Source organism: Anguilla rostrata, chromosome 17, assembly GCF_018555375.3.
Source record: "Anguilla rostrata isolate EN2019 chromosome 17, ASM1855537v3, whole genome shotgun sequence".
Lineage (NCBI taxonomy): Eukaryota > Metazoa > Chordata > Actinopteri > Anguilliformes > Anguillidae > Anguilla > Anguilla rostrata.
Window position 1 is genome coordinate 12273037 of NC_057949.1, and position 12031 is coordinate 12285067.

The following is a 12031-nucleotide window of genomic DNA, read 5'->3' on the forward strand; positions in this document are numbered from 1 at the left end:
AAATAAAAAATGACTTTTTTTTCAAATTCATGTTTGAGAATTTATTCTTGTTAGTACTGTACATAGAAAAGATCTTTCATTACACCAAGATGAACACAGATATTATGACTCCGCAGGTGGAGACAAGTGACTGAAACTGAACAGACCTACAAATATTCTACTGGTCACAGTCTGAAAAACTTACAAAACTTTACTCTGTGGTCAGAAAACCTGACATGTGGCCATAATGCTACATCAGGAATGTTTTGATACATCCACAGTTCGATTGCCACTAATGTCTTCTGTCCAACCACTGAAACAATGCACCTTTTTATTGCTTTCTATTTTTTTTACTTTTGAGAAATGGCAGATCAGTGCAAGTGTGGAAAAAAAGGACCTGAACGTGTGATAAGGCATCTTATTACATTTTCCATTCAACTGAATCCAGTGATTTTCTTCAAAATGTGTCTTGACTCGTAAACCCCACCGTGGCTGAAACTGTCAATATTTCTCCCCACACAAGAAAACAAATGATCAAATATAGAAAATCTCATTCGACAACCTTAAATATTGATTTATCCCAAAATCTTGATGATTCAGGTCTTGAATCATAAATCACAAAGCATTTATCCTGCATAAGCTATCAGCCTCCAGCAGTAAATGCACCCAAATGTAGTCATGGATAAATGCTTCGCTACAGCATTGCGCAATTTCCCACAATCTGTCCTCCCTATAGCAATCTGGTTTGACCAGAACAAAGTGAGGTTGTACATTAGCGCGCTACATTCAGCAGTGCTGGGTGAGGTTGTACATTAGTGCGCTACGCTCAGCAGTGCTGGGTGAGGTTGTACATTAGCGCGCTACGCTCAGCAGTGCTGAATGAGGTTGTACATTAGCGCGCTACACTCAGCAGTGCTGGGTGAGGTTGTACGTTAGCGCGCTACGCTCAGCAGTGCTGGGTGAGGTTGTATATTAGCACGCTACACTCAGCAGTGCTGGGTGAGGTTGTACGTTAGCGCGCTACGCTCAGCAGTGCTGGATGAGGTTGTACATTAGCCTGCTACGCTCAGCAGTGCTGAATGAGGTTTTACATTAGCGCGCTACATTCAGCAGTGCTGGATGAGGTTGTACGTTAGCGTGCTACGCTCAGCAGTGCTGGATGAGGTTGTACATTAGCGCGCTACATTCAGCAGTGCTGGGTGAGATTTTACGTTAGCGTGCTACGCTCAGCAGTGCTGGATGAGGTTGTACATTAGCACGCTACGCTCAGCAGTGCTGGATGAGGTTGTACATTAGCACGCTACGCTCAGCAGTGCTGGAAGCTGCTGTGTTTATGCAGCAGACTGCTGATGGTCCTCATGGAGAGCGGCAGGGAGGCGTTGGTGTCGCGGTGCCAGCGGGGGCTGTCCCCTCGGGCAGAGGGCGCCAGGACAAACTGGGCCACGCTGGGCAGCTTGAGCAGGTTGATGAGCTCGTGGGCACGGGTGAGGATCTCCTCCAGGTCCTCCTCGCTGTAGTAGGAGACAACCGTGGGGCTACGTGCAAACGAGCGCATCTTGGACAGGAACAGGGACACCCTGAGGAGACACACACACACACACACGCACACACACACACACACACACGCACAGGATGAACTCAGAGCAAGGTCAGCACCTCATTTACAAATGAGCGCATCGTGGGCGGGAACTGGGACACCCACGGTGCAGTCTCCCCGCAGTCTGTCCCTTTAGCGACCTGCTTTGACCACGTTGTGGTTGTACATTAGCACGCTACGCTCTGTGAGCGAGGTCAGCGCCTCGTATACGGAAAACCATGTTTCTCACGCAAGCACACACACACTGACACGTGCGTCCATGATAGGTACTGAAAAGCACACGCAAGTTTCACACATAGTTTCTGGCCTGAATAGCCCTGTTCCACACCTCCTGCTGTGCAAGCTTTACCTGACGTACCACTCTACGTTTTTTGTTACGAAAACCATAAAAACACGAGAGAACACCCAGAAGTCAGCCGTACCTGGGGATGAGGTCCTGGCTGCGGGACGCCAGCTTGGCCAGCGTGGTCATGAGCACGGTGATGACCCGCGGCGAGTAGCGGGGGGGGCTGGCCAGCTGGCGCACCTGCGTGATCTCAAACAGCACCGCCTCCAAGGTCTCGAAGAACGAGGTGATCTGCTCCACCGTGCAGCGAGCATCATGGGAGACCGAGAGGTACTCCCCGATCACCCACACCTGGACGCACATGAACACGCGCATCAAACAGACACCACATCTGACAGACGAAGAAAATCTTTTTGCACTGTTCATCTACTTAAGACCATGCATGACCAGGTGGTTAGACTTAATAGTGCTTTTATAATCACTGTAACAACGTGAAAAATCATGTGAAAGTTTTGATTGTTGTTACAATTTTTAAGGGAAATGTCAAAGCTCCAGTTATATACTTTTAATCACCATTTAACCACCATATCGCCAGTATAAATTTTAGACAGATCTAGTCATCGTCATAACACATAATAAATAATTTTATAAGGAAGCAGAATATAATTGAGAAAAATTACACTGGATTCAATTGACATTTGTTCTGAACTAAATAAGTGCAAGTTTGTTTTGCTTAAATTTATTATTTTAATGATTGCTTAACTGACTGTGAAGAATTTGCTCATTTAAATTAACGGCAAGTGTTAAAAGGAAACCAGACCAATATTAATAACCCCTCTGTGAGGACACCCTCTCTCTCTCACCATGTGAATGTAGAGGTCCTCTTTGCTGTATATGTTGGCAGTGGTGCAAGTGAAGTCTAGCAGCTCCCTGGACTGTTCCACTATGAGAGATGGGTGGAGCTTGCACAAGACCAGCAAGTGGGAGCTGAACACTCTGCATGGAAGACAATCACATAAACACCTTATCTAATGACCTAAGATGAGATTTTTTCCCCTTTGAGACAATTTTTTAAATTAAGACATTTAAGGCTCTTCTCTCTCCCCTCTGCCTCGCTCACCCACCTCTGCACCTCGGCCTTGTAGTTGCGAACGTTAAAGAGCAGACCGCTCCTCTCCAACAGGATGAGTACCAGCTGGTTAATGAGCTTCTTGTCTGCAAACTGAACAGGAGACTTCCGTGAAAGCGAGTCTGAGTAATTCTGCACATACGTTACGCTAATGAGTCAATTGTACCGTATGAGACTCGTACAAGACTTGTATGAGTCTTGGCCCGTTATACTGTAAAGGCTTACTGAAAGAGCCCAGAAGAACTCCTACAAATAGATAATGGATTAAGCCTACTTCACGTGTGCTCATTACAACGTTCAGTTTCAGCAGTGTGTGAAATGCAGGTCAAACAACGGCCCTACAGCAGGACATTCTTTCAGTTTACACCTGCGCACGTGTTCGTTTAAGCGGTTACCTGGACGACGGTGTTGAAGAAGAGGTGCAGGAGTACGGGGACGGTCTGGGCGCACTGCACGGCGCGCGGGCTGTCCGCCATGTCCGCCAGGACCTCGTGGAGCACGCCCAACCTGCGAGTCAAACGCTACCTTTAAAGGCCGCTGCTCTATTTTCCCAAAGATTCACGTCAATTGCAATTATAGTTTAGGCATCTTAAAATGAACGGGCAGCCCTGACCATGCATTGTATTCAATATCTGCTTGAAATATGACTAGAAAATGTAATTCACGGTCAATTCCCCTTCCACACATTTAATCTCCCACTGCACTCAAAACAAGATCACGAAACAGAATCAAAGATGAACGGTGACTGAATCTCGGCTGTAGAGACTCATTCTGAGGTAGGAGCCAGCCGACGTGCCGCGAGGAGCCGGAATGGCGGTTACCTGTCGATGGTGTCTCCCGTCCCGGCCTCCGGGCGCAGTATGTACAGGAACATGCCCCTGTAGAAGGGCTGCCGGAAGGCCTCCAGAGAGCTGGCCACCTTGGGCCCCTGGTCCCACAGGGTCCTGTCAGGGGCCAGGAGAGAAGCCGACCTGCGCAGAGCAAACACTCAGCCGCTGGCAATACTCTGTCCGGCGACCTACGGTCATCGGCAGGGCGATCCCCATGAAGAATACAGCCTGCCTTCTCTCAGGCACCGCTCGCTTTCCAATCGACAGCGCAAGCCGTTTAACAACATGCCATTACGCAGATAGGGACACTGGCATATTTGCCTTGTTATTTCCCCACATAAACAGAGTTCAGAGCAGTAAGTATATCATTTGATGTTTTTTTTCCAGTTCATTCTTGAAGATATCTGCATCACCGGTAATAAACATTAGGGAGCTTGAATGCCATACATGAACATCAAACATAACTGTCGTAGAATATTCTGGAATATGCTAAGTTAAATTGACCTGGGGCACTAGGATAGTTCACCTGAGCTGGAGGTCCAGGGCTGCAGCCAGGCATGGCAGGTCCAGCAGGGTGTGCAGGACCTCGATGGCCGTCTCAGGACACAGCAGGGAGGGCAGGAGCTCCATATACTCGGAGATCAGGGCCGGGCTGTTCCAGGCCAGGTACTGCCAGAGGGGTAGGGGTTACTGTCAGTTATGCGCATTTCAGTTTTGTGAGTCTAAGTTATGTGAACGTGTTGGTTGAGTCAACTATAAACAGCAGAGGAAACAATATCTTTCCAAGAAAACAGCATGTTCATCCATCTACCAAAGCCAAATATTTTTAGGTGCAGGAAATTAACTTTGCAAACAAAACAGGACTCAAATGCAGCAGCATCTCTTTAAAACAGTGTTTTTCAACCATGTTTAGAGGTTTCCCTGCTCCAACACACCTGATTCAAATGAATGGGTCGTCATCAAGCTCTGCAGAAGCCTGATAATGATCCATTCATTTGAATCAGGCATGTTGGAGCAAGGAAACCTCTAAAACATGCAGGGCAGTGGGTCCCCAGGACCAGGGTTGAAAAACACTGCTTTAAAATATTTCTGCTTCTAGAGGTTCATAGTGTCATCAGCAACCGACCCCACAGAAAATGACAAAACCCCTGAACTTAAATATTTAAACTCGTAAAATAAAACCCCTGAAATGAAATATTTTATTTTATGTTAGTACTTTTTGTCTGGAGGAAAAATCTAGAAGAGTGAAATTTGCCATGTTGTCTAAGACAGTCAGTGTTGATGACAAGCGTGCACAGTGTACCAGCCAATCGGTACTCTCAGCCTACGAGAGCGGAGTCCATAATCAAGTTGAGCTAAATCAGCGGCGGCCTGGGATGGGTGTTCCACAGCGCCGAGCTCACCTTGAACAGGTTGGGGAAGCTCTGCCGGTAGAGGGCCACGCCCTCCTGCAGCACGCCCACGTTGGCACGGCAGAACTGGGTGAACTCGAAGGCCAGCAGGGGCTCGTTGAAGAGCTCTCCGGGGAACTGCGAGAGGAGCTGCCGGAACACCGCCTCAGAGTCCACCGCCGCCGTCTCGCCTGCGGAGCGCCGACGCCGAACCCGCCCCCCGTTAAAACACCCGGCGCGGGGGTTTTGGCAAGCCCAAAGTGGGCGGAGCTCTCACGTGTCATCAGTGACTTAATGGTATGGAGTATCGCATGCTCACTAACATGACTTTGTGTGGACAGCAAGGTTTTTGTGTTTATTCATACGTGTCATAACTCTCCAACTGACCACTGAGGATAACTCCACTGATTTAACATACTAACCAGGTGGTCGGATCTGCATTCTTAACAATGAAAGTTATTTTGTGACCATAATAGTGGCAATGGATGTTCTATCATTAGCCTCACCGCCTAATGAATATTGTAAACTATCACAAAATACTGGGAAATACCGTTTCCAACCAGAGCCTCCTAGGGTAAGGAAACAGAGAAGATGGAAAAAATGCAGGAACTGACCACCTAGTTACTACTGCAGTCTAAACTACAGTGGGGCAGTGGGGACCCTCAGTTACAGGGCGGCTCTTATAGGAGGTCTTCAGAAAGTGTGGGAAGCAGTACTCTAAAACACCGCTGCAATGTGCAGAGTATATGTGGGGTGAGTTCCACTTCAGTTCAGTCAATTCAGGAAACTGAAAAATACCCACAATGTTCTACGGGCATTCAAGTAAGTCAGTGAAATTCAACTGATATCCTGAACCAAAATGGAGCTGACCCAAGCCCCTGGCCGTGTGCAAATACCAGTGCAGTTCCCCTCCTATAGGGGGCGGCAGCGTGCGGGGCGCAGAGGCGGGGAGGCGCTCACTGTGGTTGAGGTAGAACTGCGCGATGGGGAGCACGGCGCGGGCGAAGGCCAGGTCCCCGCTCAGGCGGCCGTACAGGGCCTTGACGCAGGGGAACGCCCGGTACACGAAGGACGGGTCCTCCTTGCAGATGATGTCCATGACCGTCACCGCCTCCACAAGGCACTAAGCAAACAAGCTCGGGTCAGCGGGACGGCTGTCAATCGCCGCTCTCCCCTCCCTGACCACCGGACCGTCACACTGGGGGGGGTGGGAAGCGCTATTTCTGCAACTAAGCTTTACCACAGGGATCCTCAATCCTGGACATGCTGGGCTGAGGGGCTTGCCCATTTATCATTGTTACTCCCCAATTTATTAATCAATTAAAGCTGTTTATTACATGGGATAACTCCCATCCACCTGGTGTCTTGAGAGTAAATGGGTTAATTTTGTCAAACAAATCTTGTGGCACTCTACAGTACAGACGAGAGTTGACCCCTGCCTTATGGATATACTAGTGCAAGCGCACTAGTATATTCATCTGCTAAATGGCTGTAATGTAACAGAATCTGATGTAATGTACGCTACAATGCTAGCACAATGAAACTATGCGAATAGCGAATCACGTGGCTTTGAGTGGTTATAATACTTGGAATGATGTGATAGTGGGTTGGTTCAGTGAAGTCATTTAGAAAGGTCAGACCGAACAGCTTGCTACAGGATGTTGAACTGCGGCTCTCGTGCGGTGACTGTTGTACGTACAGCTTTCTGCAGCTCCGTATCTGCCTTCTTCAGGGCCTCTGTAAGGAGGGAAACAGAATGAGTTATATCACCTGTCCATCTCCCCCCTGCCCGTCAGTGTGATATGCAGTTTCTTATCTGTGCGCGCACACAGGACAAACCATTTCAGTTAGAGAGACACACATGTAAGCACTAACAGTACAACACCTCAGCACGGACACACAAACCCAACATATTTACCGCCAAACACACAGAGACCGTAACATACATACACAGCAACACACAAACATGTATAGATGCACTCAGCCATACCTACTGTGCTTACATGACACAGTAGTATACACATAATATACAATTATTCAACTGCAGGCACACTCACACTAACCGCACGGACAAATAAGGCCACGCCTACTTCTCTTACTGACGGACAGTCGTGGTGCAAGCGGTCCTGACACACAGACGCAAGCACACACAGGCACCCGCTTGGCGAGAGAGAGAGGGGGAGGTGCTCACTGCGGTCGCTCTGCTCGATGATCCGGTGGCAGTACTCAAAGGCCTTCTCCCTCAGGCGCTCTTTGGGCGGGAGCAGGCGACTGGACGACGACGTGGCCGAAACCATGGACATCACCGACCCGTCCACCTCCGACCTGTCATCTGCACCGATACTGTCGCGTTACTGACGCTCGGCACAGAGGGGCTCTCAAAGCGGGTATCATCAGTGACGTCATGGCGAGCGCGATGGCATCGTCGTACCGCACACAAACCACAACGGACACTTTCGTAACTGGCAGCTATGCAAACCAGCCGATCAAATCAACAATTAGCATTGGGGACAGTTAATGCATTAGACCACCATTACTGTACAACAGCAGATTCAAAAATGAAAAGATGAATGGCTAACATATGAAGCAGCTAAATAATTAAAAGCATGGCATGTGCCACACACCGTTAAGGTCTTTATCACCAACCAACACACATAAGCTGCAACAGACACCGGTCATACTGTATCACATGACACCGTTTGCTTTGAAATTATAGTTTTGAAAGAACATTTGAGCAGATCATTTGCATAGCTAAAATACGACAACCTCGTCATTCTTTTCTGAATTTTGCAGAAAATTTCTAATTGTTTTTATTTTAAACAGATAAAAAAGCAAGCAGGCAAGTCTCGAAAAAATTAAGCATGTCAAACACAGATTAAGGCGTGCAGAACTGTCCAATCAGAGGTTGAACTGAATTAGAACACAGAAAATGAGATCACTTGCTGTTAGGCATTCATTTGAACAGTGATCAGGGCAGTCAAACCCGGCGGATCCGAGCGCGAGGCGTGGCAAGTGGCAAGGCGTACGGTAGATTGGTTTTTAGGGTCTGCGTTTCGACTCGCAGCTTACCTTGCGACTGCGAATGCATGAACTGCGCTCTCTTAAGTTGAGCTGGTAAAAGTCAAAACCCCAGCCTTCAGTTACAGTCTGTTTCAGGAACATGTCTCATGGATATGGACATAGTAAAACCAAATTTCAAAAATGCTAATCAGAGAGAATTTTAGCAAAAAATAACGCATGAAAGACTGCCCTATGATAGGCCTTGACTGGACTCTGCCAAGAATATACTTGTGTTCTTATATTTAAATGATAAAACTAAGGGTGTTACTTTCTGTACTAATGTGCACACCACTCCAATGGTCCAATGTTTAAGCAGGCCTAACTACTGCTTAAAACTTTGTTATGCAAATGTAAAATTAATGGCAAAGTGAACTGCATCAGATTAAATCTGGCTACATAAACTACACTTGGTCAATCATGTCCGTCTAACTAGGATTTTGTTGATTTTTGGGGTCTGTGCAACTTTTCCTTAGGCTTTAATCATTCTAACCTGAGTCCGCGTTGCCTGTTCCCTCCGTGTCGTAGGTCAGCAGCCACTTCCTGATCATTGAGAAGGCGTACATGTTCATCCACTGGTCCTCCGTGTAGCTCTGCCCCACACACAGCACGGTGAAGAAGTCTCCGGCAACTGCCCCGTCCACCTCCGTCAGAGGAGCAGGCTGGTGGGAGGACCAGAAAAATACCATGGAGAGAGCGTGTGACACTAGAGAGCCAAGGCACTAGAGGAAGAGCACCACGAACACTCAAGGCCATGGGAGTGATTGAGACCAGTCACCACTAGAAAGACAAACTTCCTTCCTGGTCTGGACTGTTGAATCTGGAGACATTCTGGTGATAGCTGTTTTAGCTCAACAGCAAAGGAGAAACTTATTAGGTATCTCCCATGTAACTCTACCTGTCGAGATCTGGGTCCTGTGAAAAACCCTCCAGCGGACATGGACGCCCCCTGCTGGACACTGGCATACCGCAGCCAATCCACCAGCTTCCTGTTGACCAGGTTGATGTGATCTGTGTTCAAAACAGTTCTCATTATATCTGAAAACATACTAACTAGTGTGTATTACGTAGTACATACAGTCAGTGTATGCTAGATATTATGTACTAAGTAGTGGGCAGAAGTGGGGGAAACAAATTCTTTGGGTTTTTTGGGAGTTTTAATTTAAGCATAAGCCTTCAGTTTTGTAGGTTTGGGATTAAGACTCTGTTGCCCTGGTAACCAGTCTGGCTAAATTGTGAACTTGCTTTGTGAAAATCCTGAGTTTATCCCAAAATGTCAACAAAATAATCAGTTTAATTGAGTTAACCACATACAAGAAACAGCAATGAGGCCCAGTTACATTAAGCAACGTTGGTTATCTTAGCTCACACAAATTAAACAAGCTCCATTCCGATACAATGCTACCCCAATGTTTCCCAAATTATTTCTGGTAATATAATGTTGAATGTACTAAGTAGTAGGTGCTAAGTGGTATGCACTAGGTAGTAGGTAGTGGAGTATACGTATTACCATCAATTTTCAGGAGAAATCTGGGTACAAGGAGAAGGAAAACCCTGAGCTTGAACCTACACACCTAAATAAATGTAAAGCAGAGCAGAAGATGGTGCTCACCTTCAGTCAGACTTTCGGGAGAGAAGCTGATGACTTTGGAGAGAATAGGAAGCACGTGTCTGGATATCTGGCTCTCCGGCTGCCGGCACTCCAGGCTCTTCAGGAGCTGGTTACTGAGGGGGCTGAGGTCATTTTTGTGTCCCGCCTGAGAAATGGGTATCAGAAAAGAATGGACTTAGGATACAGTGGTTCCTTCTGAGCTGACTTTGGTGAAATACATGAGCATTTAAGTACGTTCATTTCAACATGCAATTTTCTGTGCATTGGAATATTTTGTAATAAAATACCACAAAAATTATCTATATTTTAAGTTGTAAAAAGCTATTTGAAAAAAAAACTCAAATATTCTGCGCAAATGCATTTGAAATATTCATAAATATATCCCTAAAATACCATTGTTACCAATCTTCACATATTCTTTATTCTCAAATACATACCAAACATCCTCAGATACTCAGCCCTCTAAGATACTTTACTACACACCCATAAATAAAGCTATTTCCAAACACATCATTATTCTTCTAGTCCACATATTTTCTACTTATGATACACCAGAGTTTAATTAAGCATATGAACGCTGTATTGGTGCTCATTCTAAATGGGGTCATTGATATTAAAAACTAATTTCAAATGCATCCAAAAAATCTCAATCTTTCATTGAAATAACATAATAATAAATGTTTTTTAATAACTCCAATATGGGGGAAATCTGTTTGTTTTACACAAACATTTACTTTAGGGTACATGACATTACTAGTTGCTATCTCTCGGTATTAGGCTACCTGTGCAAGAATGACAGCTGCCACATAGCTGATGGTCCGGCTGTCTTGGATGTCCTCTGTCGACAGGCTGCTGATACAGATGGGCAGGCTCTCCCGTAGCGTACAGGAACACAAAACCTGGAGCTGCTCAGGGGTGCTTGGCGAGCACAGCAACGCCTGAAGCTTCTTGTGAAGATCTGACGGAATCCTGCATAACGATAGTATATTTTGCAGAAACGACCAAGTGTAGGTGTGTGTGTCTTTGCATGTCCACTAGATAGATTAGAGTTGTAGGCCTTGGTGACACTGACAGTTGACACAACTAACAGTAAAAACGTGACGTAAAATAAGCAGCTGACAGGAAACTTACGTCCGTCCATACTTCGTTGCTGACACTATTAAATGAAGCCTCTGCAAAGAATCAACCGTCTCATTTCCATAGTCTTTGAGATGGAGAAGTTTAGATATGCGGCCATAGAACTTCACTAGCTCTTCCTCTTGAATTTCTCTGAACAAATAGACAAAAAAGTAGACACAACATTGAAACAACAGTATTGAACACCCAGGACCAGCAGTATATTCAGGTGACTCAAAAGTTCAATATCTATCTAACTAACGTAATGATCGTGGACAGCTGACCAGCAAGCCAGCTCGCCATCCGCTCACCTGACAATCAAAGGAAATGTTACTTACAAACTGACTAGCTTATTAAGTTGTATTTTTTTTAAAATTGTACCTCGCTTGCTTGATCAAACTCTCTGTTCCAGAAGCATACATGCTGGAAGATCTTCACCACCGAACGCAGTGGAAAAACATAGCTTGACGCTATTTAAATGACAGCGATAGTTCCCTTTTTTATCTGGAGTTTCTCGTAAATGTGCCCGGACTGCAACATGTTTCAAAATGGTTCCAGATTTTCGCCCAATCCAAAACAGAGCGCTCTTTTTACATTTTAAATGCTAAAATGTTCAGTATGAACGGACAATTCTACATATATCTTTGTATTTTATAAATCGTCTACCGAATGCTTCAACAGCTTGTTTATTTCATCTACTGCATGTACTAATGTGCTACAACTTGTTTACTTTAAGAATTAGTAGTTTTATTAGCCAAATACTAAGTTTGACGAAATGCATTTTTTTTTTCGATTTTCGGATTTTCCAGATTTACAGTTCCATTTTTATTGATTTTTAATAATTATTTTTTTACACATTATACAAACGAGGCCAGACTTAAACTTATAAATATCACTTGTCACTATACTTATATATGTTTGAGCTATCTATATAACCTTCATGCATGTTTGTTGATTTTGACTTTGTTTTTGCCCAGTCTAGCAATTCAAACGCAAATGCAAAGATTAACTAGAATGCGATGTGTTGAAATAAT

The 12031-nt window shown here is 45.5% G+C and overlaps 1 protein-coding gene across 2 annotated transcripts; it reads right to left on the minus strand.

Moving 5' to 3' along the window:
- Nucleotides 1-26: 26 nt before the first annotated feature.
- On the minus strand, nucleotides 27-11538 carry ap5z1 (adaptor related protein complex 5 subunit zeta 1). Of its 2 annotated transcripts, XM_064315472.1 has the most exons (18): nucleotides 11379-11538; nucleotides 11013-11150; nucleotides 10664-10850; nucleotides 9882-10026; nucleotides 9168-9280; nucleotides 8763-8931; nucleotides 8282-8323; nucleotides 7404-7544; nucleotides 6912-6949; nucleotides 6173-6335; nucleotides 5225-5403; nucleotides 4348-4490; nucleotides 3813-3962; nucleotides 3387-3498; nucleotides 2987-3084; nucleotides 2726-2858; nucleotides 1999-2213; nucleotides 27-1556 (listed from the first exon to the last, which is right to left on the minus strand). In XM_064315472.1, exons 1-18 carry the CDS (start codon nucleotides 11417-11419, stop codon nucleotides 1286-1288), a joined length of 2478 nt encoding a protein of 825 aa, XP_064171542.1. In that variant the 5' UTR covers nucleotides 11420-11538; the 3' UTR covers nucleotides 27-1285. The 2 variants fall into 2 exon arrangements, with proteins under 2 accessions (XP_064171542.1, XP_064171543.1); XM_064315473.1 differs by lacking the exon at nucleotides 8282-8323.
- Between the last annotated feature and the right edge of the window lie 493 nt (nucleotides 11539-12031).